Source organism: Pelobates fuscus, chromosome 3 (genome assembly GCF_036172605.1).
Source record: "Pelobates fuscus isolate aPelFus1 chromosome 3, aPelFus1.pri, whole genome shotgun sequence".
In the NCBI taxonomy this organism is placed as follows: Eukaryota; Metazoa; Chordata; class Amphibia; order Anura; family Pelobatidae; genus Pelobates; species Pelobates fuscus.
The window spans coordinates 422433422-422460904 of NC_086319.1; the positions used below are offsets into that span (position 1 = coordinate 422433422).

The 27483-nt window shown below is 54.9% G+C and overlaps 1 protein-coding gene across 1 annotated transcript; it reads right to left on the minus strand.

Annotated features, from left to right (window-relative positions):
* SENP3 (SUMO specific peptidase 3) lies at nt 1–27483 on the minus strand. The gene is made up of 11 exons (XM_063449804.1): nt 27300–27483; nt 13699–14113; nt 13380–13577; nt 5728–5839; nt 5171–5318; nt 4456–4503; nt 3358–3435; nt 2905–3042; nt 774–857; nt 646–696; nt 1–554 (listed from the first exon to the last, which is right to left on the minus strand). Exons 2-11 carry the CDS (start codon nt 14102–14104, stop codon nt 444–446), a joined length of 1374 nt encoding a protein of 457 aa, XP_063305874.1. The 5' UTR covers nt 14105–14113; nt 27300–27483; the 3' UTR covers nt 1–443.

The following is a 27483-nucleotide window of genomic DNA, read 5'->3' on the forward strand; positions in this document are numbered from 1 at the left end:
AAAAAAAAAGAAACTACATTTTTTTCCCAGAAAACATTTAAATATGAAAAAACAAAACAGTAAAAAACAAAAACAGAAAACAAAAGGTAGGGAACTGCTTTTTAAAAAAGCAACATGGGACGAGCCAAAGGAAAGGCTCTGCAGGTCAGAGGACTGGGTCTGCACGAGTACCAGGGAAAAAGGGGATTAACAAAACAAAAACAAAAAAAATGAAGAAAAATGGTGGTCTCACTTCAGTCCAACATACAGGTGGGGGACCTGCAAAGTGTCGGCAGAGACAGGCCATATGCTCCACGAAGTTCCAGCAAGTTGTAAGCAGAGCAGACCCTCCACCCACAGGCAGCTCCTAATAGGAGAGAGGTAAACAGTTCTGCAGAGCTGGATTCTGGGTCAGTCCAGACATTAATCCCTCCTGGGGGGGGGGGGGGGGGGGGGGGACGCCCTCATACAGTCAGCTTGCAGTGACACAGCTCTTTGTAGATCTGACGTCTAAGTTTGGGCATATCCTGCTGGCCGAACGAGAACGGGAGACCAAGCGCCAGGTACTTGCAGTACTAACAGAAAGAAATAGAAATAAGGTAAAAAATAATTTACCCCCCAATCATAAAATTCCCAAGGTTCACAGGGTATTGTGGCCACTCTCACCTGCAATACAAACGCCCCACAATCACTGTCGTTATTCTGTCTTGCAATGTTCTGAAAGGAAAAACATAAGCCATTAGAAGGAGGAACGTAACCGGAAGTGGGAAGCCATTCTATGTCCCATATCTCACCATCTTGAATAAGCCCTTCCAACCGTTGGCAAACTCTGGCAGGTTCTTCTTAATGGCCTCAGCCTGGAGATATTTGGCTATGTGCTGCGAAGGAGAATGTTCAGTTAAAGTGGATACGATTGGACATTTCACAAATGAGCTTTATGGCTTCAGTATGAAAGAAAATGGGAGTTTGTAAAGTGAATTTTCATGTTCTGGAATGATTGACTCTTCGGTCGCTAGTAATCTGTAGTATCTTTAGTGAGGTACTCAATCAAGCATGTATGGGAATGATTGCAGTAAGCTGGGAAGCTATGTTCATAAGATCTGGAAAAGTAAAACAATGCTACGTGTTGGTGTATTGCTTTCCTGCTGTGTAATGGCCAACGCTAGGGGCCAGCCATTGTAAGCTAGGATGTGTAATGGCCAACGCTAGGGGCCAGCCATTGTAAGCTAGGATGTGTAATGGCCAACGCTAGGGGCCAGCCATTGTAAGCTAGGATGTGTAATAGCCAACGCTAGGAGCCAGCCATTGTAAGCTAGGATGTGTAATGGCCAACGTTAGGGGCCAGCCATTGTAAGCTAGGATGTGTAATGGCCAACGCTAGGGGCCAGCCATTGTAAGCTAGGATGTGTAATAGCCAACGCTAGGGGCCAGCCACTGTAAGCTAGGATGTGTAATAGCCAACGCTAGGGGCCAGCCATTGTAAGCTAGGATGTGTAATAGCCAACGCTAGGGGCCAGCCATTGTAAGCTAGGATGTGTAATAGCCAACGCTAGGAGCCAGCCATTGTAAGCTAGGATGTGTAATAGCCAACGCTAGGGGCCAGCCACTGTAAGCTAGGATGTGTAATAGCCAACGCTAGGGGCCAGCCACTGTAAGCTGGGATGTGTAATAGCCAACGCTAGGGGCCAGCCATTGTAAGCTAGGATGTGTAATAGCCAACGCTAGGGGCCAGCCATTGTAAGCTAGGATGTGTAATAGCCAACGCTAGGAGCCAGCCATTGTAAGCTAGGATGTGTAATAGCCAACGCTAGGAGCCAGCCATTGTAAGCTAGGATGGATAATAGCCAACACTAGGAGCCAGCCATTGTAAGCTAGGATGTTTAATAGCCAAAGCTAGGAGCCAGCCATTGTAAGCTAGGATGTGTAATAGCCAACGCTAGGGGCCAGCCATTGTAAGCTAGGATGTGTAATAGCCAACGCTAGGAGCCAGCCATTGTAAGCTAGGATGTGTAATAGCCAACGCTAGGAGCCAGCCATTGTAAGCTAGGATGTGTAATGGCCAAAGCTAGGAGCCAGCCATTGTAAGCTAGGATGTGTAATAGCCAACGCTATGGGCCAGCCACTGTAAGCTAGGATGTGTAATAGCCAACGCTAGGGGCCAGCCTTTGTAAGCTAGGATGTGTAATGGCCAAAGCTAGGGGCCAGCCATTGTAAGCTAGGATGTGTAATGGCCAACGCTAGGGGCCAGCTATTGTAAGCTAGGATGTGTAATGGCCAACGCTAGGGGCCAGCCATTGTAAGCTAGGATGTGTAATAGCCAAAGCTAGGAGCCAGCCATTGTAAGCTAGGATGTGTAATAGCCAACGCTAGGGGCCAGCCATTGTAAGCTAGGATGTGTAATGGCCAAAGCTAGGAGCCAGCCATTGTAAGCTAGGATGTGTAATGGCCAAAGCTAGGGGCCAGCCATTGTAAGCTAGGATGTGTAATGGCCAACGCTAGGGGCCAGCTATTGTAAGCTAGGATGTGTAATGGCCAACGCTAGGGGCCAGCTATTGTAAGCTAGGATGTGTAATGGCCATTGCTAGGGCCAGCCTTTGTAAGCTAGGATGTGTAATAGCCAACGCTAGGAGCCAGCCATTGTAAGCTAGGATGTGTAATGGCCAACGCTAGGGGCCAGCCATTGTAAGCTAGGATGTGTAATGGCCAACACTAGGGGCCAGCCATTGTAAGCTAGGATGTGCAATGGCCAACACTAGGAGCCAGCCATTATAAGCTAGGATGTGCAATTGCCAACACTAGGAGCCAGCCATTATAAGCTAGGATGTGCAATGTGCTAACCGTTACCTGAAGGGCAATTACTGCTGAAAAATTCAAAACTCAGTGTTACAGCCTTGTGCGACGGCTATACAAGCTGGGTGGGTTTACCTTCGGGCAACGTCTGTTCAGCGTGCGCTGGGAATCAAAGTAAGTGACTGTTCGTCTGGAAACATCCACACACACCAGGGACCAGTGAACCTCCAAGTGGATGGGAATTAGGAGCAGTTGTTTGTTAAATATTTCAACCTGGTGAAAGAAGACGGGACAAAAATCAGTCACAAGGAATGGACCAAAACGGTCTGGGCACCGGGCAGGTATATTGCAGAGGGGGAGTGGGGGTAGTAAGGCGGAGCAGGTTTATGCAGGCAGGCAGATTGCAGGAGAAGATGGTTCATGAGGAGTACAGGCAGACGGAGCACTAGAGAGAATAAGTTCACGTAGGTGACAGTTACACAGAGAGGGGTGGAGTAGATAACACTGGTCAGATCTAAGAGATAGCAGGTATGAGTAGGAAATTAGGTGGTGGGAAGTAGAGACAGTACAAGTGGAAAACATGCTTACATTTTTAGTCCAGCGCTTAACTCCTTCATATCCTTTTGTTCGCAGCTTGTCATAGAAGAAGCTATTGAAGAAGTGAACCTGTGGAATGCCATGTCATATTAAGTCAAACAAAGGTACCCTGACCTCCCCACCAGCAGCAACAGAACACATGGACATCTTGACCTCCCCATCAGCAGCAACAGAACACGTGGACCCCCTGACCTCTCCACCAGCAGCAACAGAACTCACAGACCCCTTGACCTCCCCACCAGCAGTACACGTGAACCCCCTGACCTTCCCAACATAAGCAACATAACACGTGGACCACCTGGCCTCCCAACCAGCAGCAACAGAACACATGGACCCCTGACCTTCCAACAACAACAGAATCACGGACACTATGCCCAAATCAGTTCCTAGAAGGGCAATACATCCCAGGGCCATAGTCGCAGGGCAGGAGGCTGGCAAACAGGCCCCTCCAAAAACCAGTGGCGAGGTCACTTTCGCCACAATGAACCCCATGACCTCCCCACCAGCAGCAACAGAACATGTGGACCCCCTGACCTCCCCAACAGCACTGACAAATTCCAAAACAATCATTCTAGGATTTAAAGGAGCATTCTAAGCATCAAAGCAACTTTACCTTAATGAAGCAATTTTGGTGTATAATTGGTGTATACATCACACCCATGCCATCTCACGGCTTAATTCTCTGCCATTTAGGTGTTAAATCACTTAAGTCCAACCCAGACCTCCCTTGCCTGAGACTCCGTCTCCCTACACACTCCATGAAAAATGGTTAGAATATTTCTTTACCTTTCCTTATGACAGAGTGTGTTTAATGTAGACTTGCTTATTTCCTACTAAAGTGTCCTGTGTGTGTTTAGAGTTCAATTCAAAGTCCATGAAAAATAAAACTTCTTAAATAAACACATTGTGCTGTAAGATGGCATTGAAAATTAAACCATTTTGTGACTAGGACTGCATAAACTACAGTGCTGTAACTCAAATGGCAGATAATTGGACAATGAGACTGCAAGGGAATGAGCTATACACCATAACTACTTCAATAAACTAAATCTGTTTTGGTGCTTACAGTGTAAAAAAAGATATACTAACCTTGTCTGGTACAGCATCCATTACTAAATCTCCGTACATGTTCATTACCTAAAAGAAACATTTAAATCACTGCCTTTTCCAATTTTTTTGCAGAGAATTGGGAACAGGTTTATGAACTCCCACACACAGCTCTGTCACTACCCCTCCATCCTGCCCTGCAGCTCTCTCTGCTATTCCTGTACTGACCCCACACACAGCTGTCACTGCACCTCCATCCTGCCCTGCAGCTCTCTCTGCTATTCCTGTACTGACCCCACACACAGCTCTGTCACTGCACCTCCATCCTGCCCTGCAGCTCTCTCTGCTATTCCTGTACTGACCCCACACACAGTTCTGTCACTGAACCTCCATCCTGCCCTGCAGCTCTCTCTGCTATTCCTGTACTGACCCCACACACAGCTCTGTTACTGCACCTCCATCCTGCCCTGCAGCTCTCTCTGCTATTCCTGTACTGACCCCACACACAGCTCTGTCACTACCCCTCCACCCTGCCCTGCAGCTCTCTCTGCTATTCCTGTACTGACCCCCCACACAGCTGTCACTACCCCTCCATCCTGCCCTGCAGCTCTCTCTGCTATTCCTGTACTGACACCCCACACAGCTCTGTTACTGCACCTCCATCCTGCCCTGCAGCTCTCTCTGCTATTCCTGTACTGACCCCACACACAGCTTTGTCACTGCACCTCCATCCTGCCGCGCAGCCCTGTTTGAGTACCTGGTCATTGAGCCAGTTCTGTCCATACAGAGTCCCCAAATCGTCCATGCTTAGAACATGTCTCTTGTATGTAACACGGAAGCTGCGTACCAAGGCGTTCCCAGGAAGACGCTGGTATGATTGGATTAAATGCTGCACAACTACTTTCCTGAAGAAAGCAGAAGAAATTGTTTAAAATATAAGGGTTCAATCAATCCACATCTCTCTTATAACATAAGACTAAGTAACAAAAAGAAAAAAATATATAAACCTTTTCATAAAATCAGCATTTTCAAACTGTAGCTTTGTCTATAAATAAGTGGCATTCTCTCTGCTCACTATAACAACATGTAAGGATCTTCCTCCTGCCCAGAGATGGTATTTTACTCACGGTTTCTCTAGCCTAGATTTATTACAATACGTAGTCCATAAAGATACTGAAAAGCTTTGCTTTTCGAATGCCAGGAGCCCTCGGACATGTTCTGCCAATACCATGTGTGGTGCTAGGACTATTAAACATCGTGACAGTCTCCCAACCGCTGGTTATTTGCCGGACATAGCATGGTGACATAGCATACCTTGCAGGTGTAGAAAACGATTGTTGAAAAACATCTTCAAGCTTTTCCAAGACCTCCTCGGTTCCAACAGGTATGAGGCTCCCATATGTATGGAGAAACTGGTCCAGAAAACCTATTGGACAAGGTGTATGCTAAAAACGAGGAATAGGACAGAATGGACAAAGCTGGCATTGGATACTGGAGGCATTGCTAAGTACAGGAGGAATAAAGGTCAAGGCTGGTACTGGGGGTATGAATGAGAAGGATAGAAAAGGACAACACTGCTGCCAGGCACGGAGAGGGAAAAACCATAGAAAAGACAAGGCTAGTGATGGAACCTGGATAACACTAGTAGAGCTAGAAAGAATGGAAAGTGGGGAAGGCCGCCGCTAGTACTGGAGGGCCAGGGGAAGGCTGCCGCCGCCGCTAGTACTGGAGGGCCAGGGGAAGGCTGCCGCCGCCGCTAGTACTGGAGGGCCAGGGGAAGGCTGCCGCGCCGCCGCTAGTACTGGAGGGCCAGGGGAAGGCTGCCGCGCCGCCGCTAGTACTGGAGGGCCAGGGGAAGGCTGCCGCGCCGCCGCTAGTACTGGAGGGCCAGGGGAAGGCTGCCGCGCCGCCGCTAGTACTGGAGGGCCAGGGGAAGGCTGCCGCGCCGCCGCTAGTACTGGAGGGCCAGGGGAAGGCTGCCGCGCCGCCGCTAGTACTGGAGGGCCAGGGGAAGGCTGCCGCGCCGCCGCTAGTACTGGAGGGCCAGGGGAAGGCTGCCGCGCCGCCGCTAGTACTGGAGGGCCAGGGGAAGGCTGCCGCCGCCGCTAGTACTGGAGGGCCAGGGGAAGGCTGCCGCTAGTACTGGAGGGCCAGGGGAAGGCTGCCGCTAGTACTGGAGGGCCAGGGGAAGGCTGCCGCCGCCGCTAATACTGGAGGGCCAGGGGAAGGCTGCCGCCGCCGCTAATACTGGAGGGCCAGGGGAAGGCCGCCGCCGCCGCTAGTACTGGAGGGCCAGGGGAAGGCCGCCGCCGCCGCTAGTACTGGAGGGCCAGGGGAAGGCCGCCGCCGCCGCTAGTACTGGAGGGCCAGGGGAAGGCCGCCGCTAGTACTGGAGGGCCAGGGGAAGGCCGCCGCTAGTACTGGAGGGCCAGGGGAAGGCCGCCGCTAGTACTGGAGGGCCAGGGGAAGGCCGCCGCTAGTACTGGAGGGCCAGGGGAAGGCCGCCGCTAGTACTGGAGGGCCAGGGGAAGGCCGCCGCTAGTACTGGAGGGCCAGGGGAAGGCCGCCGCTAGTACTGGAGGGCCAGGGGAAGGCCGCCGCTAGTACTGGAGGGCCAGGGGAAGGCCGCCGCTAGTACTGGAGGGCCAGGGGAAGGCCGCCGCTAGTACTGGAGGGCCAGGGGAAGGCCGCCGCTAGTACTGGAGGGCCAGGGGAAGGCCGCCGCTAGTACTGGAGGGCCAGGGGAAGGCCGCCGCTAGTACTGGAGGGCCAGGGGAAGGCCGCCGCTAGTACTGGAGGGCCAGGGGAAGGCCGCCGCTAGTACTGGAGGGCCAGGGGAAGGCTGCCGCCGCCGCTAGTACTGGAGGGCCAGGGGAAGGCTGCCGCCGCAGCTAGTACTGGAGGGCCAGGGGAAGGCTGCCGCCGCCGCTAATACTGGAGGGCCAGGGGAAGGCTGCCGCCGCCGCTAATACTGGAGGGCCAGGGGAAGGCTGCCGCCGCCGCTAATACTGGAGGGCCAGGGGAAGGCTGCCGCCGCCGCTAATACTGGAGGGCCAGGGGAAGGCTGCCGCCGCCGCTAGTACTGGAGGGCCAGGGGAAGGCTGCCGCCGCCGCTAGTACTGGAGGGCCAGGGGAAGGCCGCCGCTAGTACTGGAGGGCCAGGGGAAGGCCGCCGCTAGTACTGGAGAGCCAGGGGAAGGCTGCCGCTAGTACTGGAGGGCCAGGGGAAGGCTGCCGCTAGTACTGGAGGGCCAGGGGAAGGCTGCCGCCGCCGCTAGTACTGGAGGGCCAGGGGAAGGCTGCCGCCGCCGCTAGTACTGGAGGGCCAGGGGAAGGCTGCCGCCGCCGCTAATACTGGAGGGCCAGGGGAAGGCTGCCGCCGCCGCTAATACTGGAGGGCCAGGGGAAGGCTGCCGCCGCCGCTAATACTGGAGGGCCAGGGGAAGGCTGCCGCCGCCGCTAATACTGGAGGGCCAGGGGAAGGCTGCCGCCGCCGCTAGTACTGGAGGGCCAGGGGAAGGCTGCCGCCGCCGCTAGTACTGGAGGGCCAGGGGAAGGCTGCCGCCGCCGCTAGTACTGGAGGGCCAGGGGAAGGCTGCCGCCGCCGCTAGTACTGGAGGGCCAGGGGAAGGCTGCCGCCGCCGCTAGTACTGGAGGGCCAGGGGAAGGCTGCCGCCGCCGCTAGTACTGGAGGGCCAGGGGAAGGCTGCCGCCGCCGCCGCTAGTACTGGAGGGCCAGGGGAAGGCTGCCGCCGCCGCTAGTACTGGAGGGCCAGGGGAAGGCTGCCGCCGCCGCCGCCGCTAGTACTGGAGGGCCAGGGGAAGGCTGCCGCCGCCGCCGCTAGTACTGGAGGGCCAGGGGAAGGCTGCCGCCGCTAGTACTGGAGGGCCAGGGGAAGGCTGCCGCCGCCGCCGCTAGTACTGGAGGGCCAGGGGAAGGCTGCCGCCGCCGCTAGTACTGGAGGGCCAGGGGAAGGCTGCCGCCGCCGCCGCTAGTACTGGAGGGCCAGGGGAAGGCTGCCGCCGCCGCCGCCGCTAGTACTGGAGGGCCAGGGGAAGGCTGCCGCCGCCGCTAGTACTGGAGGGCCAGGGGAAGGCTGCCGCCGCCGCCGCTAATACTGGAGGGCCAGGGGAAGGCTGCCGCCGCCGCTAATACTGGAGGGCCAGGGGAAGGCTGCCGCCGCCGCTAATACTGGAGGGCCAGGGGAAGGCTGCCGCCGCCGCTAGTACTGGAGGGCCAGGGGAAGGCTGCCGCCGCCGCCGCCGCTAGTACTGGAGGGCCAGGGGAAGGCTGCCGCCGCCGCCGCTAGTACTGGAGGGCCAGGGGAAGGCTGCCGCCGCCGCCGCTAGTACTGGAGGGCCAGGGGAAGGCTGCCGCCGCCGCTAGTACAGGCGGGCCAGGGGAAGGCTGCCGCCGCCGCCGCCGCTAATACTGGAGGGCCAGGGGAAGGCTGCCGCCGCCGCTAATACTGGAGGGCCAGGGGAAGGCTGCCGCCGCCGCTAATACTGGAGGGCCAGGGGAAGGCTGCCGCCGCCGCTAATACTGGAGGGCCAGGGGAAGGCTGCCGCCGCCGCTAGTACTGGAGGGCCAGGGGAAGGCTGCCGCCGCCGCTAGTACTGGAGGGCCAGGGGAAGGCCGCCGCTAGTACTGGAGGGCCAGGGGAAGGCCGCCGCTAGTACTGGAGAGCCAGGGGAAGGCCGCCGCTAGTACTGGAGAGCCAGGGGAAGGCCGCCGCTAGTACTGGAGGGCCAGGGGAAGGCTGCCGCCGCCGCTAGTACTGGAGGGCCAGGGGAAGGCTGCCGCCGCCGCTAGTACTGGAGGGCCAGGGGAAGGCTGCCGCCGCCGCTAGTACTGGAGGGCCAGGGGAAGGCCGCCGCTAGTACTGGAGGGCCAGGGGAAGGCCGCCGCTAGTACTGGAGGGCCAGGGGAAGGCCGCCGCTAGTACTGGAGGGCCAGGGGAAGGCCGCCGCTAGTACTGGAGGGCATGGGGAAGGCCGCCGCTAGTACTGGAGGGCCAGGGGAAGGCCGCCGCTAGTACTGGAGGGCCAGGGGAAGGCCGCCGCTAGTACTGGAGGGCCAGGGGAAGGCCGCCGCTAGTACTGGAGAGCCAGGGGAAGGCCGCCGCTAGTACTGGAGGGCCAGGGGAAGGCTGCCGCCGCCGCTAGTACTGGAGGGCCAGGGGAAGGCTGCCGCCGCAGCTAGTACTGGAGGGCCAGGGGAAGGCTGCCGCCGCCGCTAATACTGGAGGGCCAGGGGAAGGCTGCCGCCGCCGCTAATACTGGAGGGCCAGGGGAAGGCTGCCGCCGCCGCTAATACTGGAGGGCCAGGGGAAGGCTGCCGCCGCCGCTAATACTGGAGGGCCAGGGGAAGGCTGCCGCCGCCGCTAGTACTGGAGGGCCAGGGGAAGGCTGCCGCCGCCGCTAGTACTGGAGGGCCAGGGGAAGGCCGCCGCTAGTACTGGAGGGCCAGGGGAAGGCCGCCGCTAGTACTGGAGGGCCAGGGGAAGGCCGCCGCTAGTACTGGAGAGCCAGGGGAAGGCTGCCGCTAGTACTGGAGGGCCAGGGGAAGGCTGCCGCCGCCGCTAGTACTGGAGGGCCAGGGGAAGGCTGCCGCCGCCGCTAATACTGGAGGGCCAGGGGAAGGCTGCCGCCGCCGCTAATACTGGAGGGCCAGGGGAAGGCTGCCGCCGCCGCTAATACTGGAGGGCCAGGGGAAGGCTGCCGCCGCCGCTAGTACTGGAGGGCCAGGGGAAGGCTGCCGCCGCCGCTAGTACTGGAGGGCCAGGGGAAGGCTGCCGCCGCCGCTAGTACTGGAGGGCCAGGGGAAGGCTGCCGCCGCCGCTAGTACTGGAGGGCCAGGGGAAGGCTGCCGCCGCCGCCGCTAGTACTGGAGGGCCAGGGGAAGGCTGCCGCCGCCGCCGCTAGTACTGGAGGGCCAGGGGAAGGCTGCCGCCGCCGCTAGTACTGGAGGGCCAGGGGAAGGCTGCCGCCGCAGCTAGTACTGGAGGGCCAGGGGAAGGCTGCCTCCGCCGCTAATACTGGAGGGCCAGGGGAAGGCTGCCGCCGCCGCTAATACTGGAGGGCCAGGGGAAGGCTGCCGCCGCCGCTAATACTGGAGGGCCAGGGGAAGGCTGCCGCCGCCGCTAATACTGGAGGGCCAGGGGAAGGCTGCCGCCGCCGCTAGTACTGGAGGGCCAGGGGAAGGCTGCCGCCGCCGCTAGTACTGGAGGGCCAGGGGAAGGCCGCCGCTAGTACTGGAGGGCCAGGGGAAGGCCGCCGCTAGTACTGGAGAGCCAGGGGAAGGCTGCCGCTAGTACTGGAGGGCCAGGGGAAGGCTGCCGCCGCCGCTAGTACTGGAGGGCCAGGGGAAGGCTGCCGCCGCCGCTAGTACTGGAGGGCCAGGGGAAGGCTGCCGCCGCCGCTAATACTGGAGGGCCAGGGGAAGGCTGCCGCCGCCGCTAATACTGGAGGGCCAGGGGAAGGCTGCCGCCGCCGCTAATACTGGAGGGCCAGGGGAAGGCTGCCGCCGCCGCTAGTACTGGAGGGCCAGGGGAAGGCTGCCGCCGCCGCTAGTACTGGAGGGCCAGGGGAAGGCTGCCGCCGCCGCTAGTACTGGAGGGCCAGGGGAAGGCTGCCGCCGCCGCCGCTAGTACTGGAGGGCCAGGGGAAGGCTGCCGCCGCCGCCGCTAGTACTGGAGGGCCAGGGGAAGGCTGCCGCCGCCGCCGCTAGTACTGGAGGGCCAGGGGAAGGCTGCCGCCGCCGCCGCCGCTAGTACTGGAGGGCCAGGGGAAGGCTGCCGCCGCCGCCGCTAGTACTGGAGGGCCAGGGGAAGGCTGCCGCCGCCGCTAGTACTGGAGGGCCAGGGGAAGGCTGCCGCCGCCGCCGCTAGTACTGGAGGGCCAGGGGAAGGCTGCCGCCGCCGCTAGTACTGGAGGGCCAGGGGAAGGCTGCCGCCGCCGCCGCTAGTACTGGAGGGCCAGGGGAAGGCTGCCGCCGCTAGTACTGGAGGGCCAGGGGAAGGCTGCCGCCGCCGCTAGTACTGGAGGGCCAGGGGAAGGCTGCCGCCGCCGCCGCTAATACTGGAGGGCCAGGGGAAGGCTGCCGCCGCCGCTAATACTGGAGGGCCAGGGGAAGGCTGCCGCCGCCGCTAATACTGGAGGGCCAGGGGAAGGCTGCCGCCGCCGCTAATACTGGAGGGCCAGGGGAAGGCTGCCGCCGCCGCTAGTACTGGAGGGCCAGGGGAAGGCTGCCGCCGCCGCCGCTAGTACTGGAGGGCCAGGGGAAGGCTGCCGCCGCCGCCGCTAGTACTGGAGGGCCAGGGGAAGGCTGCCGCCGCCGCTAGTACTGGAGGGCCAGGGGAAGGCTGCCGCCGCCGCTAGTACTGGAGGGCCAGGGGAAGGCTGCCGCCGCCGCCGCTAATACTGGAGGGCCAGGGGAAGGCTGCCGCCGCCGCTAATACTGGAGGGCCAGGGGAAGGCTGCCGCCGCCGCTAGTACTGGAGGGCCAGGGGAAGGCTGCCGCCGCCGCTAGTACTGGAGGGCCAGGGGAAGGCCGCCGCTAGTACTGGAGGGCCAGGGGAAGGCCGCCGCTAGTACTGGAGAGCCAGGGGAAGGCTGCCGCTAGTACTGGAGGGCCAGGGGAAGGCTGCCGCCGCCGCTAGTACTGGAGGGCCAGGGGAAGGCTGCCGCCGCCGCTAGTACTGGAGGGCCAGGGGAAGGCTGCCGCCGCCGCTAGTACTGGAGGGCCAGGGGAAGGCCGCCGCTAGTACTGGAGGGCCAGGGGAAGGCCGCCGCTAGTACTGGAGAGCCAGGGGAAGGCTGCCGCTAGTACTGGAGGGCCAGGGGAAGGCTGCCGCCGCCGCTAGTACTGGAGGGCCAGGGGAAGGCTGCCGCCGCCGCTAGTACTGGAGGGCCAGGGGAAGGCTGCCGCCGCCGCTAGTACTGGAGGGCCAGGGGAAGGCTGCCGCCGCCGCTAATACTGGAGGGCCAGGGGAAGGCTGCCGCCGCCGCTAATACTGGAGGGCCAGGGGAAGGCTGCCGCCGCCGCTAATACTGGAGGGCCAGGGGAAGGCTGCCGCCGCCGCTAGTACTGGAGGGCCAGGGGAAGGCTGCCGCCGCCGCTAGTACTGGAGGGCCAGGGGAAGGCTGCCGCCGCCGCTAGTACTGGAGGGCCAGGGGAAGGCTGCCGCCGCCGCTAGTACTGGAGGGCCAGGGGAAGGCTGCCGCCGCCGCTAGTACTGGAGGGCCAGGGGAAGGCTGCCGCCGCCGCTAGTACTGGAGGGCCAGGGGAAGGCTGCCGCCGCCGCTAGTACTGGAGGGCCAGGGGAAGGCTGCCGCCGCCGCTAGTACTGGAGGGCCAGGGGAAGGCCGCCGCTAGTACTGGAGGGCCAGGGGAAGGCTGCCGCCGCCGCCGCTAGTACTGGAGGGCCAGGGGAAGGCTGCCGCCGCCGCCGCTAGTACTGGAGGGCCAGGGGAAGGCTGCCGCCGCCGCCGCTAGTACAGGAGGGCCAGGGGAAGGCTGCCGCCACGAGTACTGGAGGGCCAGGGGAAGGCTGCCGCCACGAGTACTGGAGGGCCAGGGGAAGGCTGCCGCCACGAGTACTGGAGGGCCAAGGGAAGGCTGCCACCACGAGTACTGGAGGGGCAGGGGAAGGCTGTCGCCACGATGGGAAGGCTGCCGCCACTAGTACTGGAGGGTTTAGGGGAAGGCTGTCGCCACTTATATTGGAGGTCAGGAGAAGACTGCTTGGGCTATGAAATAGGGAAAGGCTGGCCCTGAGTCCTAGAGGGGGACAGAGATCCTAGAATTAACCATATTCAAGGACTGTGTTCCAGTAATGGACAGCGAATGAAGAACATACACTCACAAATATCAACAATATAGTGTAATCTGCAACTACACCACCCCCCCGCTCCAGCCAGGGATGATGGAGCTGTAATCAGCAGACTCTAGGTAATAAACTCACTTTGTACACACGCCACATGTTCCTCTGTGAGCGCCGCGGGAGGCTCTTTTTCAGGAGGTGGAGATAGGTCGTCCTGTGCGTGTGGCCCATTGGAGGTATGGCTGTCTTGGTTCCCCATGCTGCACACATTAGTGATGAGGATGGAGCCATGTTCTGAGGGGAGGGGAGAGAATCCATTGGGGAGTCCAGGAGGGGGACCTGAATTGACAAGAGACAACAGTGTGTTGAGGATGGGAACTGGAGCCCGCATTCGGGACAGACAGTTTGGTAGTGGGAATAGAGCAGGGGTTGAAAGAGGTAATGGTAAACACCTTCTCACCTGAAGTTTCTGCTAAATAATTTGCCTCCGATCCAGTTTCCAGGATGCCTTCCACATGTTGTGTCTTTCTCACTTCAATCCCAACTGAACCCCCCCCTTCCCTTCTCCTGAAGACTGGGCGCCTCCTCCGAACCCCCAGGCCTCCCCAAAGTTTCCAATAAAAAGGCAGTGTAACAGAGCGCTTATAGAGGCGAAGGTAGAGAGCGCGAAGAGCACGCAGTTTCTGCCGCCTTCCTCTGTGTTGTCTGGGAGGAGGTGTGCATGACCTAAAGCTCATCTCCTCTTCCTCATCATCTTCTTCTGGCCTCCATCTTTCTTCACTCCGACCCTGGAATAGCTTATCCCGTCTCCCTGGGGGCAAGAGGGAGAATGGAGGCAGGTGGCGCTGAACTGGCGTGTGCCTCATCGTAGTGATCTGGGAACATAAAAACATGATGCGTCAAGGCTTAGTAACCAACATATTGTAATAGTCAGGCCCAATCCAACATCTCACATATACAGAAACCTCTTTTATAAGATACAAATGTACCCAAACTGCCCTTCTATCCCACCATTCTATCCAGAATCTTTCATCCTGGATCAAATACACAAAGAGCTCCACATTCAGCACTTTTTAAGACGGAACCGTCACAGTGCATTCGCAAAGTCCCTCACTGGGGATCCGGTGACTTGAAAGGGAGAGGATGGACAGATACGGTGAGGTGCCGCCATCTTTCTCATGCTCCTCTTCTGAGCCAATCTCACTGCTGTACTCTTGCGCATGTGTGAGAGTGCAGCATGGAAGTCTATGAGGGTCCAGCATGATCCTCCATAGACGCAGCCAATAACCTGCAGCTGTCAGGAGTGACTCTTACTTCGCCTTGAGTCTAAGAAAGTCAGATGGAGGAGTTCCTACTTTGTCTCTGTATATCTCGATTAATTCCAACCCAGCCAAAACGAGCATTTCATGTTGTTGATGTCTTATGAAGTACTCATAGTGTGTGTGTCAGTGCTACTTTATAATATATTCTGGGGAAGACAACCTTTGGTACCAGATGTTGTGGACTACATCTCCCAAAATGCTTGCAAAGTATTAGGGGAGATATAACTTACAAGGTCTGGAGTGCCAAAGGTAGACTCAGTTATGCTTAACATTTAGAAAAGACAAATGCATCATTTTTCAACATAATCTCCTTGCTTTTCAATTCACTTTATCTATCAAACTTTCTTATTCCCTCATTAAAAACGGTTTTGGGCTGAGCTGCAAGCCACGGATGCACTGCTGTCTTCACTTCGCCATCAGAGGTGAATCTGGTCCCCTGAGAGTAGCCTAACGAGGACGAAAACAGGTGAAAGTCTGATGGAGAAAGATCAGGACTATAGGGAGGATGTTTTAACACCTCAAAACCAAGTTTCTGCCCGGTACAGACAGTGTGGGCAGAGGTGTGTGGACGGCATTGTCTTGGATAGCAGTCCTTGTTTAATCTGAAGTTTAGGCATCAGTGAGCATCTAACTGTAACGAGCACTGTTGATTGTTTAACCTTTTTCCTGATAGCCATAAACTCACAGCACCAATCAGAGAAACTAGCAAACTTCCAGAAGCTGCAAAACTCTTCCCAAACCAGGGAGAAGCTGCACCAGTCCGAGGCCTATCATACTTTATTCTGCTGGATTTTATCTCGTGAGATAAGCAGTTACTGCCAGCAACAAGTCCCCTCTTTACAAACTTATCAGCGTTTCTAGTTTCGTCAGGAAGTTTTGAATTTAGGATTCTGCCAGCCCCATATACACACACAACACACACACATTTATTTGAAAGCACTATGTAGCAGATACAACCTCAATAAAAACATGTCTGCATTTAGTTAGGTATTTTCTTTATTAGGGTTGTTAACAGATGCCCTGTTCCTGGAGTTTTATTTTGCTTTGCCTGGATCAGTATACGAACCTAAACGAACGGATTTGCCCCAGCTGGTTCGTACAGAATATTTTGTACGGTACACTTGGACCACCCAGAGCAGTTGTGTGCGTCTAATTGACCCACCTGACCTTACTGACACTGAACGTTCTAAGTGGTTCACTGGGTGGCCATCGTTCGTATACGCAAATATGAGGCGGTGGCCATCTTGTTTTGTCGAACACGCCCAGCAGTCGTCGAGTGTATGGAACTATTTCTATTTTCGGACACTCAGCAGCCCGAACAACGCTGAGACTTCCAGGATCACCTATGTTCGTCCAAGTCATATGAAAGAGGCAGCGTTTGATAAAACCAAACTCCCGAACGAGGGGCACACGACTAGCTTTCTCACGTACAGTTATTTGTGATATTTCGTTGCAATTGAAGCTCCCGAAAAAGACCGGACGCACAACCTGAAATCTATGGAACTATTCTGGGTAGGAGCCTCGTGTGCGGTCGGTCAGAAATAAGACTTCCATAAAAATCCTGAAACCCTGAACTGATCTAAGTGATTTTTGGATATGTTGCTCACCCAGTTTTTTTTTTTTTATGGGGTTTATGTGAGTTTTTGGGGTACTTTCAGGTTGTCTGAAAATTGTTCTTTCACCTGGAGATAATGGAGTTGATACAGCAATTGACTCAATTATCTCCCAAGCAGAGGGGAGGGATTGTATGGTATGTGTGGGAGTGCGATACACTGAACCCTGTTATTGGTCTGTAATTTTATATTGTAGTCCCTCACAAGGTCCATGTGGGAATGCCTCTTGCATGCGGATTGTCATAAAAGGCCAAGTGTGGCACCATTAAAATCAGTCCACTTTACCCTCAACACGCAGCCTTGTCTCGTGATTGTAGCGAACAGCTATAACCACTAGCTCTTCTAAGAGCTGTACAGCTATACAGGATTCATGGTCTGCTTGGAGATTGCTTTAGGATTACTGCAGCGCTACTCACACTAGGGGAGAAGGACGTCTCTGGCAGTGAACACCTCTCATCTCATGGGGTGACCGCTACAAGGGTATATCTCTATACCTAAATATAATCTTGTCTGCAGCCTTTACAAACCCTCCCCTTCTAACCCCTGTAACTGATCACATGGACCCCGACTGGGTACCCCCGTTGAAGGATGCTTTTAGCGCTTCCTGAGGGTTTCCAGCACTCCAGCAGACAACACCATAACCACCGTAGACTCCTTCAGAGAGCAAAAACAGGAACAAGCTCTTACAAGAGCTTAGCAGTGAATACAGCAAGAGAGTATAACTAGCATAGCAATCCCTTGTAGCAGGTTCCCCCAATAAGAGACGGCACTCCAAATTGAGGGTGAAGTAGTACTGAACTTTTATTCAAACACTCTGCTTTTATGCCCATTCTACAACCATAGTATCGCCCACAGGGTTTTGAAGTATAACCAATCAATACATTACAACACAGCTAAACACTCCCATTCATGACATCAGAAATCCTCCCCTCTGCCTGTGATACAATTCTCAACACAATATACTAACTTAATTATAACAGGCAGAAAATATACAGTGTTTACAAAATATTAGTAACTACTAAAATAAACATGCCATTCACATAAACCATACATTTTCAGAATAAGCACACTTGAAATATACACACTCAAAAATCATACAAATCCCTCCAGTAGTTCAAAAGTTTGTCGGGAGTCCTCTTCTGAGCACATTTTCCTGCCCAAAACAATTCCATAGATTTGGGCTGTGCGTTCGGTCAATTTCACACTGAAAAAATTACCAAGTCTCATTCGAATGCACAAATGGGGCCGTTCGTGCAAATAATACAGCATAACCTGGCGTTCGAATTGTCGAACCCACTTCGACTTTAGTAGTAGTAGTAGTAAACTTCAGCGGTGTTCGTGCCGTTGAGTAGCCCATTTCAGTTCCATGAAATTGACGGCAAAACACCGCTGACCACGTGCGAATGAACTAAAATGGCCGCCGCCACGTGTTCGGCTGTCGAATGGCGGCCACTTTGATTACTTCGGCTGCATCCGAAGTGCCAAAACAAAGCTGCAGGTCTTTTCCCAAAGTACTTAAAGGTCCAGAAACAGTGCAGTACAATACAATATGCCCAAATACTGTCTTTAAAGAGCAATACCCTCAGGACCATAGTCTGAAGGCAGGAGGCGGGCAAGCAAGCCCCTCCAAAAGCTCATGGCAAACTCTCTCAACTCCTTAAGGACCAAACTTCTGGAATAAAAGGGAATCATGTCATGTGTCCTTAAGGGGTTAAAGGGGTGAGTTTGCAACAACCCCGCACAGACTTTCGGTGGCTGTCCAATCACAGACTGCCCAATACAGCTCAATGAGAAGTCTTTGCAAGAATTGCTGCCTCTTGAGTTTAGCTCCACAGAGCTAAACAAACCAGGAAGTAACAGGACAGTGTCGGACAGCCGTCGGTGTAACCAGGTGAATTTATTAAAGTGATAATTGCTATTGAAATCTACACTTTTTGTAAAATGAAATCATAAAAATCTTCACACAAAGCATTTCACCAAGAAAATCTTGACAGTCCCTTTGATTTTATTAAAAGGACACTGTAGGCACCCAGACCACTTCAGCTAATTGAAGTGGTCTGGGTGCGGTGTCCGTTTTACACCTAGTTTCAGAGAAACATTGCGGCACTAAGTCTGCCCTTAGCCTACCAGACAGCCGTTATGCGACGCTGGACGTCCTCACGCTCTGCATTAGGACCTCCAGCATCGACTCAATGCTTTCCTATGGGGGAGGTTTAATGCGCACGCAGCATTTGTCGAGCATGCGCATCAGACCCAGCTCGTTGCGGTACGGAGGAGGGTCGGAGCTTCGACCCAGCGCCAAGAGACATCAGCACTGGGATCAGGTAAGCAAATAAAGGGTGTGAAGGAATACCCCATCACTGTGTAGCTATATACCATCATGTACCAGTTTTGTTAGATTCCCGAACCAAGACCAATTAGAACATAGGTCGTTATGTATCTTGTATGAAAACCACAGCGAAAATCATTAAGAGAATGCTCTACTGGATGGCCCCCATTAAGTGCATACGAATACACGTGGTTGGGACAATGGATGGTGGCCATCTTGTCTCCCGAACGCTGCCAGCGGGACCTGGTCGCAGAGTGCCTGGAACTCATTTTGGCCAGGCATTCTCACGAACACTGGTCTCTATGGATCTACTCTCCATTCTCGTTACCATTCACCTAGACCATGGGTCATCAACCTGGTCCCTACCGCCCACTAGTGGGCGTTTTACGATTTCAGGTGGGCGGTAGGGATTTCCAGGTTTTGACGACCTGACGACCGGGTGCGAGCCGGCGGTACCCCTGCGACTGGGTACCGCCGTGACAATTTGCGGCCCCGGCCCACGCGGCAAACCGCCGGGGCCGCATATGGAGGGTTCCATCGGGTGGCCCATGCTGTCAGGGCCACCCGATGGATGTGGATTGTGAGGGGGCCTGGTCGCGCTGGTAAAGCGCCCAGCGCTGACCGGGCCCCCTGTGATGACATCATCTCTGCTGGGAGGAAGTGATTCCCGGTCACTCCTCCCAGCATACTGAGAGCCCGCGCGGGAGGAAGGAGGAGGAGGGAGTCAGAGTGGGAACTCTGACTCCCATCCACCTGAGCCACCACTGGACCCCAGGGAAAGTCACCCTCCTGAATCTAAAAGGTAGGAAACAGGAGGGTGACTTAAATATAATATGTGTGTGTGTGTGTGTCTTTGTATGTATGTCTTGTGTGTGTGTGTCTTTGTATGTATGTCTTGTGTGTGTCTGTATATATGTGTGTCTTGTGTGTATGTATGTATGACTGTCTGTTGGTATGTGTGTTTTGTGTGTGTCTGTATGTATGTGTCTTGTGTGTATGTGTGTCTGTCTGTGTTCCTGTATGTGTGTGTGTCTGTATGTGTCGTGTCTGTATGTGTCGTGTGTGTATGCGTCGTGTGTGTATGCGTCGTGTGTGTATGCGTCGTGTGTGTGTGTCAGTATGTGTCTGTATGTGTCGTGTGTGTGTATGCGTCGTGTGTGTGTATGGCTGTATTTGTGTATGTGTGGCTGTATTTGTGTACGTGTGTCTTGTACGTGTGTCTTGTACGTGTGTCTGTCTGTTATAGTGGACTATATAGTAAGTGGGCTACCTAGCTCAGCCTTCCTACTGGGCATTGCTACAAGGAAGGTTAAAAAATAGAAAAAAGGGGGAAAAAAAGGTGGGGAGGGGAATTGAGGAGGGAGAGGAGAGGAGCTGACGCACAAATGAGAAATCATATTATGCGCAAACAGAGAAGTCGTCTGAATATCACTGAAAGAGACCTTCGTTTGTTCCTTACGAAAATCGAACCAGATATCAAATATTTAGTCTCGCAGCATCAACCTCAAGGATCTCATTAATCACTAGTAAAGGTAATTTCAATTTACTTTATTGTTTTCTCATTAAACTTTATAAAGTTAAAAACCTTATAAACATGCATTAAGTAGAAATAAAAAGATAAATGTACGTACATTTATTTTTTGTAAAACACCCTCCTTTCTAAAAAAAATCCGCATTTGCGCGAAAACTGGTGGGCGGTAAGGAATTTTTTTCAACCAAAAAGATGCATTAGTGGGCGGTAGGTAAAAAAAGGTTGACTACCACTGACCTAGACGAACGGTGTTAGGGAGTTCCAGAATACCAAAACACAGGGAGCATTCTCCATGAACCAGCTTGACTATATGTTATGTGGTTTTCGTGTAAAAAACCACGAACGGAGACCGGCTCTTGCCACACTTTCCATGGAACTATTTCAAGGCTTCGACCTCGGCAAACCGGTCAAATCTTCCCTGCGGTGCCGATCACAAACTACCGAACGGATCTGGGTGATTTTTGGATATATATTGTTCCCCCAGATTCAAGCAACCCAGGGATGTGACTTTTGTGGGGTTCACATGTATTTTAGGGGTACTTTTGGGGTGTTATAAAATTGTACCCTTTTCTGTACCTGGAGATAATGGAGTTTAGTACATTTTCTGACTCAATTATCTCCGAGGTTCAGAGGAGGAGTTTGCTGACTGTATAAATTTGATACCTGTCCTCAATTAAAATCAGTCTTATCCCAGCATTAAGCCATGGCTCATGTTTGGGTGATTATGCAATACCGGCGATAGTTTGGCGTATGATTATTATAGGAAAAGGGTATTCATGGCGCTAATACCTTGACAGACTGCCACAAAGGGTTTTTAACCCTTTGTTTATCGGGGAGGGGGTAGGCAGAGCTTTGTATTCCTGGCACTACAGTATCCATTTAATTATAATTTGAGGGACCTGTCTGACAACCCAGGCAGACAGTCCGGTGAATTTAATTGGCAAGCCCTATATTTAACCCTGTAACTTTCCAAAACATCATAAAACCTTTACATGGGAAGTATTGTTATACTCCGGAGACTTCGCTGAGCACAAATATGAATGTTTTAAAAGGGAAAACTTATCACGACGATGAGATCACCAGTAAAAGTGCAGTTTTCATGTAAAAATAAATAATAAATGTAAAAAATAAAAACGGCAACTATGTCCAGCGTTTGTGACGAAGTGGCTACTACAAAAGACTGGACACACCCCATTTTTAATACCCTGGGTTGTGTACATTTGCAAACAGTATGCCATGATGGAGTTAATTCACATTCCTGGGCTACCATATGGTGTCAAAAGGCAACATAGACCCAGCAAACCAAAATGGGCAAGCCTTATATTGACCCTGTAACTTTCCAAAACACCATAAAACGTGTACATGGGGGGTATTGTTATACACGGGAGACTTCGCTGAATACAAATATGAGTGTTTAAAACAGTATCACGACGAGGATATCAGCAGTAAAAGTGCAGTTTTTGTGTAAAAACAAAAAACAAACAAACAAAATCTGCAAAAAACAAATATGAATGCTTACTTTGGCTAGAGTTTGTGACCGAGTGGCTACTACAAAAGACTGGACATACCCTATTTTGAATACCGTGGGTATCGAGCACAGTTAAAATGTTATGCAGAACTTGAAAAATAAAAAATAAATTCTTAATATCTCACACTTAAGATTTTATCCATATTAAATTATGTTTCATATATAAATAATTGATATGAAAGCCCTGTTTCCCCTGAATAAAATGATATATAATAAGTGTGGGTGCATTTAATATGACAGAGGTGAATTATGGTTGAACCACATATAGTGCAAATTCCAGGTTTTGTTTACGTTTTGATCACAACTTCTACAACTGGCTCAGTCCTTAAGGGGTTAAGCCAGAACAATTCAGGAGCAGCCGGTATACATGCATGTCTCACTGCTCACTGGGCATACTGTACGACAGTCGCCATTATAGCTTACTGGGCACACTGAACGACAGTCTTCATCATAGCTCACTGCCCCCTGGACACACTGAACAACATGGCCACCATCATATCTCATTGCCCACTGAACAACGGCTGCCATCATAGCTCACTGGGCACCCTGAACGATTGCCAACATCATAGCTCACTGCCACTGGGCACACAGAACGACGGCCGCCATCATAGCTCACTGTCCCTGGGCACACTGAATGACAGTTGCCATCATATCTAACTGCCCACTGGACACACTAAACGACGGGCGCCATCATAGTTCACTGACCCCTGGGTACACTGAACGACGGCCACCATCATAGCGGCCCATCTGGGCCCCTTGGAATGAATACAAAGACTGAAGGCTCACACCACCTAGACATGCAACGATAGCCACTGTGTCAGGATACTCTAATTTGCAAAATATCTACATACCCAGTAATGTGTGCCGTTCACAGACAGGCAATATGTTACAGCTGAACGCACACTATAATGTTTTCATATCTAATGCACAACAAATGTGAAGTAGTTAGATGTTTTGATTTATAAATTATTGTAATAATTGAATCTATACACATGAGGTTTTGTACGGAGAGTATTTGTGAACGAAAAGGACTACTGAACCACTGTGACGCTCTATCATAAGCTTCCATTGCACCATAGCTACATGATACATCAAAACATCACTGCGACACCCAATGTGCGGGTGGAACGGGTGGAACACGTGTCAAACTATGTGTGAGCAGAAACCTCTTTCTAAAAAAACGCCCGGCTGTTTAATATCCGCGCATGCACACTTACTTACAGTCACACATACTTCAGGCTGCTATGAAAGTATAAACAAACTATAAAATCACAAGATATGTTTTATGTTCTCACAAAACAATGTAATCCTTTAAATATAATATAATATAATCCTTTAAAGTGAATTTCAATTGTATTCGGCAGAGCATTATGGGCCTCTAAACGTCAGCATATATTCAGGGTCTTGTATTGAAATAAAGCGGTTATTCTCTGCTACTTACAAACATGTTTTGCACGATTACCTTCTGATCCCGATACATCTGAATGCATTTGGAATTATTAAAGGGCTAGAAGTAATAAAGGGGTCTGACATTCCCTGAGAACCACTATATTATTTGGATAATTGACGGCATAGGATGTGCGGTCCTTAGTGGAAAGAGATCTGATCCTTCATGAAGAGTTTGATAAAGGTATGCAAGAAAAGCATGTCCGATTATTGGAATAAACGTTTGCCATTTTCTTTGAGATATATTATAATAAAGTCACACCATGTGTTTATGCGGAATATCTCGCGGACTAGGCATTTTACATACAAACACAAAAGAGGGGTTTGCTAGGTTCTAGTCTTGCAATACCTGTAGAATATATAAACCATGGACTTTGAATCAGTTCTGTATGTCTTCACGTTGACAAACATCAATATTACTGTTCGACACCACAAACACGCTGCAGGAAATTCCGCAAGTATTGGTTAATTCATTCATAAATAAGAAAACATGACCTGCCCATTATGTCTGCAGGCAGGCCCTGTTTTGCATGCTTTGACTGAAACATGGCCAGAGATTAGTGGGATTTACACTGCCGAGAGCACCTGCCGCTATTTTAATTCAGCAAGGCGGGAGAGAACATGAAGCTGTGTCCCCATCTTTCCTCCTGGAATATGACTGGTGGCAGATGCTGCTGGGGAGTATAATTAAATACAAATATAAGGTATTCCTTACTTCAACATGCCTTAATATTGAAGTATATTTTTTTCTTAAATGCTATAGCCCACATGTATACCCCCCAAGTGTAATCCCGCCCTTCCCATTACACATGTACATGCCCCCTGACCCCATTCTCTCCCAGGGTGATTACACCATCCACATGTGTACATACCACAACCATTCCCTCCCCACTGTGTACATACCCTCTCACAGACATAACACTTCACCCCCCCATTCTCCAACCGTGTCTATCCCAGCTCCCCCGGTAGGTCCCTCTCTTTCCGTTCCCCAGTAGGTCCCCCCTCTCTCTCTCTCCATTCCCCGGTAGGTTCCCCCCTCTCTCTCTCCATTCCCCCGGTAGGTTCCCCCCCTCTCTCTCCATTCCCCCGGTAGGTTCCCCCTCTCTCTCTCCATTCCCCCGGTAGGTTCCCCCTCTCTCTCTCCATTCCCCCGGTAGGTTCCCCCTCTCTCTCTCCATTCCCCCGGTAGGTTCCCCCTCTCTCTCTCTCCATTCCCCCGGTAGGTTCCCCCTCTCTCTCTCCATTCCCCCGGTAGGTTCCCCCTCTCTCTCTCCCCCCAGAAGGTTCCCTCCCTCTCTCTCTCTCCCCCCCGGAAGGTTCCCTCTCTCTCCCCCCCGGAAGGTTCCCTCTCTCTCCCCCCCGGAAGGTTCCCTCTCTCTCTCCCCCCCGGAAGGTTCCCTCTCTCTCTCCCCCCCGGAAGGTTCCCTCTCTCTCTCTCTCTCCCCCCCGGAAGGTTCTCTCTCTCTCTCTCTCTCCCCCCCGGAAGGTTCCCTCTCTCTCTCTCTCTCCCCCCCGGAAGGTTCCCCCTCTCTCTCTCCCCCCCGGAAGGTTCCCCCTCTCTCTCTCCCCCCCGGAAGGTTCCCCCTCTCTCTCTCCCCCCCGGAAGGTTCCCCCTCTCTCTCTCCCCCCAGAAGGTTCCCCCTCTCTCTCTCCCCCCAGAAGGTTCCCCCTCTCTCTCTCCCCCCAGAAGGTTCCCCCTCTCTCTCTCCCCCCAGAAGGTTCCCCCTCTTCTCTCCCCCCAGAAGGTTCCCCCCCTCACTCTCTCTCCCCCCCGGAAGGTTCCCCCTCTCTCTCTCCCCCCAGAAGGTTCCCCCCTCTCTCTCCCCCCCGGAAGGTTCCCTCTCTCTCTCTCTCCCCCCGGAAGGTTCCCTCTCTCTCTCTCCCCCCCGGAAGGTTCCCTCTCTCTCTCTCTCTCCGGTAGGTTCCCCTCTCTCTCCCCCCGGTAGGTTCCCCCCCTCTCTCCCCTCCAGGTAGGTTCCCCCCCTCTCTCCCCCCCAGGTAGGTTCCCCCCCTCTCTCTCCCCCAGGTAGGTTCCCCCCTCTCTCTCTCCCCCAGGTAGGTTCCCCCCCTCTCTCTCCCCCAGGTAGGTTCCCCCCCTCTCTCTCCCCCAGGTAGGTTCCCCCCCCTCTCTCTCCCCGGTAGGTTCCCCCCCCTCTCTCCCCGGTAGGTTCCCCCCCTCTCTCTCCCCGGTAGGTTCCCCCCCTCTCTCTCCCCGGTAGGTTCCCCCCCTCTCTCTCCCCCCGGTAGGTTCCCCCCCCCTCTCTCTCCCCGGTAGGTTCCCCCCCCCTCTCCACGGTAGGTTCCCCCCCTCTCTCTCCACGGTAGGTTCCCCCTCTTTCTCTCCCCGGTAGGTTCCACCCCCCCAGTAGGTTCCTCTCTCTCTCTCTCCACCCCGGTAGGTTCCCCTCTCTCTCCCTCCCCCCGGTAGGTTCCCCTCTCTCCCTCCCCCCGGTAGGTTCCCCTCTCTCTCCCTCCCCCCGGTAGGTTCCCCTCTCTCTCCCTCCCCCCGGTAGGTTCCCCTCTCTCTCCCTCCCCCCGGTAGGTTCCCCTCTCTCTCCCTTCCCCCGGTAGGTTCCCCTCTCTCTCCCTTCCCCCGGTAGGTTCCCCTCTCTCTCCCTCCCCCGGTAGGTTCCCCTCTCTCTCCCTCCCCCCGGTAGGGTAGGTTCCCCTCTCTCTCCCTCCCCCCGGTAGGGTAGGTTCCCCTCTCTCTCCCTCCCCCGGTAGGGTAGGTTCCCCTCTCTCTCCCTCCCCCGGTAGGGTAGGTTCCCCTCTCTCTCCCTCCCCCGGTAGGGTAGGTTCCCCTCTCTCTCCCCCCGGTAGGTTCCCCTCTCCCTCCCCGCTAGGTCCCCCCCCTCTTCTCTCCACGGTAGGTTCCCCCCTCTTCTCTCCACGGTAGGTTCCCCCCTCTCTCTCTCCCCCCGGTAGGTTCCCCCCTCTCTCTCTCCCCCCGGTAGGTTCCCCCTCTCTCTCTCCCCCCGGTAGGTTCCCCCCCTCTCTCTCCCCGGTAGGTTCCCCCCCTCTCTCTCCCCGGTAGGTTCCCCTCTCTCTCCCCGGTAGGTTCCCCTCTCTCTCTCCCCCCCGGTAGGTTCCCCCCTCTCTCTCCCCCCCCGGTAGGTTCCCCTCTCTCTCTCTCCCCCGGTAGGTTCCCCTCTCTCTCTCTCCCCCCGGTAGGTTCCCCCCTCTCTCTCCCCCCGGTAGGTTCCCCCCTCTCTCTCCCCCCGGTAGGTTCCCCCCTCTCTCTCCCCCCGGTAGGTTCCCCTCCCTCTCTCTCCCCCCGGTAGGTTCCCCCCCCCTCTCTCTCCCCGGTAGGTTCCCCCCCCTCTCTCTCCCCGGTAGGTTCCCCTCTCTCTCCCCGGTAGGTTCCCCTCTCTCTCTCCCCCCCGGTAGGTTCCCCTCTCTCTCTCTCCCCCCGGTAGGTTCCCCCCTCTCTCTCCCCCCGGTAGGTTCCCCCTCTCTCTCCCCCCGGTAGGTTCCCCTCTCTCTCTCCCCCCGGTAGGTTCCCCTCTCTCTCTCCCCCCGGTAGGTTCCCCCCTCTCTCTCTCCCCCGGTAGGTTCCCCCCCCTCTCTCTCCCGGTAGGTTCCCCCCCCTCTCTCTCTCCCCGGTAGGTTCCCCCCCCTCTCTCTCCCCGGTAGGTTCCCCCCCCCTCTCTCTCCCCGGTAGGTTCCCCCCCCTCTCTCTCCCCGGTAGGTTCCCCCCTCTCTCTCTCCCCCCGGTAGGTTCCCCTCTCTCTCTCCCCCCCCGGTAGGTTCCCCTCTCTCTCTCTCCCCCCGGTAGGTTCCCCTCTCTCTCTCCCCCCCGGTAGGTTCCCCTCTCTCTCTCCCCCCCCGGTAGGTTCCCCTCTCTCTCTCCCCCCCCCGGTAGGTTCCCCTCTCTCTCTCCCCCCCCGGTAGGTTCCCCCCTCTCTCTCTCCCCCCGGTAGGTTCCCCCCTCTCTCTCCCCCCGGTAGGTTCCCCCCTCTCTCTCCCCCCGGTAGGTTCCCCTCTCTCTCTCCCCCCCGGTAGGTTCCCCCCTCTCTCTCTACCCCCGGTAGGTTCCCCTCTCTCTCCCCCCCCGGTAGGTTCCCCCCTCTCTCTCTACCCCCGGTAGGTTCCCCTCTCTCTCCCCCCCCGGTAGGTTCCCCTCTCTCTCTACCCCCGGTAGGTTCCCCTCTCTCTCTCCCCCCCCGGTAGGTTCCCCTCTCTCTCCCCCCCCCGGTAGGTTCCCCTCTCTCTCTACCCCCGGTAGGTTCCCCCCTCCGGTAGGTTCCCCCCTCCGGTAGGTTCCCCCCTCTCTCTCTCTCCCCGGTAAGTACCCCGGTTGGTGGCCGCAGTGCCTCCCGTGTCCTCTCATCCCCTCCCCGGGCCCGGGTCGCGCTCTTTTCTCCCTTGCGTCGTCGGTCAATGGTGGCGCGGAGTGATGACGTCACGGCCGTCGCGCTGACGGGCCCAGGGAGGACACAGCAGGCTAAGGACCGGATCACTATGGTAACACCTCCT

Coding starts and splice junctions, on each gene's coding strand:
- SENP3 (XM_063449804.1), bottom strand. CDS start 14,104: ATGAGGCACACGCCAGTTCAGCGCCACCTGCCTCCATTCTCCCTCTTG. Junction 5,319..5,727: donor TCGTTTTCTACACCTGCAAG/GTATGCTATGTC, acceptor TGCTTTCTTCAG/GAAAGTAGTTGTGCAGCATT. Junction 697..773: donor GGAAGGGCTTATTCAAGATG/GTGAGATATGGG, acceptor TTTTCCTTTCAG/AACATTGCAAGACAGAATAA.